This window comes from Plectropomus leopardus, unplaced genomic scaffold (genome assembly GCF_008729295.1).
Source record: "Plectropomus leopardus isolate mb unplaced genomic scaffold, YSFRI_Pleo_2.0 unplaced_scaffold8734, whole genome shotgun sequence".
NCBI lineage: Eukaryota > Metazoa > Chordata > Actinopteri > Perciformes > Serranidae > Plectropomus > Plectropomus leopardus.
Genome location: NW_024696283.1, coordinates 1 through 3,196, shown reverse-complemented (window position 1 = coordinate 3,196; position 3,196 = coordinate 1). Strand labels below are relative to the sequence as shown.

General features: G+C 45.1%; 1 protein-coding gene across 2 annotated transcripts; it reads left to right on the top strand.

The window, feature by feature from the left end:
* Positions 1–761: 761 nt before the first annotated feature.
* Positions 762–2,940, top strand: LOC121940457 (paralemmin-1-like). Of its 2 annotated transcripts, none has more exons than XM_042483233.1 (5): positions 762–910; positions 1,651–1,751; positions 2,461–2,524; positions 2,671–2,692; positions 2,771–2,940. In XM_042483233.1, the coding sequence occupies exons 1-5, from the start codon at positions 821–823 to the stop codon at positions 2,842–2,844; spliced, it is 351 nt and encodes a 116-aa protein (XP_042339167.1). In that variant the 5' UTR covers positions 762–820; the 3' UTR covers positions 2,845–2,940. The 2 variants fall into 2 exon arrangements, with proteins under 2 accessions (XP_042339167.1, XP_042339166.1); XM_042483232.1 differs by having other exon boundaries at positions 2,765–2,940.
* The last annotated feature ends 256 nt before the right edge of the window (positions 2,941–3,196 follow it).

Below are 3,196 nucleotides of genomic sequence, written 5' to 3'. Positions count from 1 at the left end.
AGCTAAGAACAATCTCAAAGATGAATCACACTCTGACCTGGAAAACCTTACACACACTTTCAGCTTCTCCAGGCTCAACTATTTTAACCCCGTCCTCTCTGGTTCAAATCTAAATCCACTCTCCCGCCTCCAACTTGTCCAAAATGCAGCAGCTCTGCTTCTCACTGGTTTTAATGGACGACAGCTCTGGCTTCCCTCCACTGGCTCTCGTTCGTTTCAGAATTGATTTTAAGATTTTACTGATCACTTTTAAAGCTCATCTGGATCTGGCCCCTGGCTATTTTAAGGAAATGTTAACCCCATAAGAGCCAGGCCGCAGCCTTAGATCCTCAGGCGGAGCTCTTCTCGTTTCTAAGTCGAGGCTTAACCCTAAAGGTGACCGTGCTTTCTCGGCTTTGGGACGAGCTGCTGAGGTGATGAAGACGGCAGAGTCAGTAACTTCTTTTAAATCACTTCTTAAAACCCATTTTTATATAGACTTGCTTTTATGTGATGTTGTCCTTTAATTTTTACTCATCTTTTGATTTTATTAATCTATTAAAATGTTGATTGTCTTTTAATTTTAGCCTGTAAATGATCCTTTTACCTGCTTGTTATTGTTATTATTATCCTTTTCATTACCGTATTTATCGAATACGTCTCTGCTCCAAATTCCACACTTTAATCTGCCTTCACTCCTGTCTGTCCTCTGTCCACACGACGGACTGCTCTGTCTTATTAACTCGGCGGTTTACAGCCTCGGCTTTCCCTTGTTTGTTTTCAAATGTGGTTTATAAATAAAGTTATTATTATTTAACTGTCTGTGACTCTGTTTCCCATCATGCCTCAGGAAAAGAGGAAGTGGCAGACAGAGATCGAGAACAAGAGACGTCAGCTTGAGGATGATAGGAGAGAGCTGCAGCACCTCAAGGTGAGACACTTGGATGGACGGACAGAGAGACAGAGACACACAGATGCTCTGTCTGACGCTCTGTCTGACACTCTGACTGACGCTCTGTCTGACGCTCTGTCTGACGCTCTGTCTGTCTGACACTCTGACTGACGCTCTGTCTGACACTCTGACGCTCTGTCTGACGCTCTGACGCTCTGTCTGACACTCTGACTGACGCTCTGTCTGACGCTCTGTCTGACGCTCTGTCTGACACTCTGACTGACGCTCTGTCTGACGCTCTGTCTGACGCTCTGTCTGACGCTCTGTCTGACGCTCTGTCTGACATTCTGTCTGACGCTCTGTCTGACACTCTGTCTGATGCTCTGTCTGACATTCTGTCTGACGCTCTGTCTGACGCTCTGTCTGACACTGTCTGACGCTCTGACTGATGCTCTGTCTGACGCTCTGACTGACGCTCTGACTGACACTCTGACGCTCTGTCTGACGCTCTGTCTGACGCTCTGTCTGACACTCTGACTGACGCTCTGTCTGACGCTCTGACTGACGCTCTGACTGACACTGACGCTCTAACTGACACTCTGACTGATGCTCTGTCTGACGCTCTGTCTGACGCTCTGTCTGACGCTGTCTGACGCTCTCGCTGACTGTCCTCTTACCATCTGTAAGAGTCTGTCCACACTGACATGGACACAGACGTCGACAGCTCACTCAGTTTGTCTCTGAGGACTTTAATAATGCTGTTGGTCCTTCCTGTCCAGTCGAAGGCTCTGAGGGAGCGCTGGCTGCTGGATGGAGCGCCCCCTGCTGGGGTGCAGCAGGACGAGGCCAGGACCAGGAGCCTGGAGGACACCATCAACAGGTCTGAGACCAGCAGGATGCTCTGAAACACCAACACATGAAACATGAACATGTAAACATATGAACACGTGAACAAGTGGACATGAGAGACCTGTTGAGGTCACTGTGTCCTCTGGTTGTCTCTGCAGTTCGTCCATAACCAGAATCTGTAATTCAGTTTATCAGTCAGAGAAAACAGGATCCTTTTTTTGAGATGAAATGTTGTTTGTCGTTTTTGTGCTGCAAAATAACTCATTTATTCCTAAATACGTCTCATCCATATGTGTCCACGTGTTTGCAAGTATCAGTACTCCAACAGGAAAGTTAACCCTTTATCTGACCCGCAGCGGCTGGTTTAGAACAACCTGCGCTCTCCGAGTCAGATCATTAAAATATATAATTAAAAATGACAAATTAATCAAAAGAAACAACAACACAGAAAAAAATAAAACAAAAAAAGAATGATTATGAAAATGAAAAAAATAAATAAACTAAGAAAAAAAACTACTTATCTCACCCAGATAATAACAGTAATAATCAGTAATAAATGAACACGTGTAGGGTGTATATGTACACAGACACGTCTGTACATGTACGTGTAAGTACATACCTGTATGTCCTCAGGATGCTCAAGTCTCGTGATTTAATTTCTGAATTCGTCTGAATCTGAGCTCAGAGGTTTCTCAGTCTATTTACACAAATGTTATTAAAGTGTTCTCTGAGTGTTTCAGGCTGGAGGAAGAGCTGCTCAGTCTGGAGACTGGAGGACAGTGTGAGACCAGGACACACACTGCTGTGAGTACACACACACACACACACACACACACACAGTTAGTCAGATTATATGAGTCATCTTATTTTAGTTTTAGATCTCAGTTTTTGTGTTTCCTGTTGGACTTTTATTGTGAAGTTGAACTTCCTGTGTCTGTCTGTGTCCTCAGGTGTCGTCAGGATCAGTCACAGGTATGTTTCTTCTTCTCTGCTCTGTTTTTGTGTCGTTGTATCTCTTTGTCCTCATTGTGTGTCTCTGATCAGCTGCAGAGGTCAAAGTTCACAGCAGCCGTCAGCTGGACAGAGCTGCCGCCGCTCAGGTAGAGCCAGGTGAGACCCTGTAATCTGATTACAGTAATCTGATTACAGTTCAGCTCATGTAGAGCCAGGTGAGACCCTGTAATGTGACTACAAGTCAAGTCAAGTCAGTTTTATTTATAGAGCCCATTATCACAAAACATGGTTTGCCTCAGAGGGCTTTACAGAGTACGACATCCCTCTGCCCTCAGACCCTCACATCACCCGAGGAAAACCCCCGAAAAAGAACCCCTGTAACGGGGAAAAAAAAGAGGAAGAAACCTCAGGAAGAGCGGTAGAGGATGATGAGGGATCCCTCTTCCAGGATGGACAGACGAGCAATAGATGTCGCAAATAGCAAGTGAAATACAATCATGGCAAAAAAGGAAAGAGAAAGAG

What these genes read in the sequence shown, in the direction of transcription:
- LOC121940457 (XM_042483232.1), top strand. Translation starts at nt 821, where the DNA reads ATGCCTCAGGAAAAGAGGAAGTGGCAGACAGAGATCGAGAACAAGAGA. An exon ending in CTGGAGGACACCATCAACAG is followed by an intron (nt 1,752 to 2,460) that starts GTCTGAGACCAG and finishes TGAGTGTTTCAG; the next exon opens with GCTGGAGGAAGAGCTGCTCA. An exon ending in GTCGTCAGGATCAGTCACAG is followed by an intron (nt 2,693 to 2,764) that starts GTATGTTTCTTC and finishes GTCTCTGATCAG; the next exon opens with CTGCAGAGGTCAAAGTTCAC.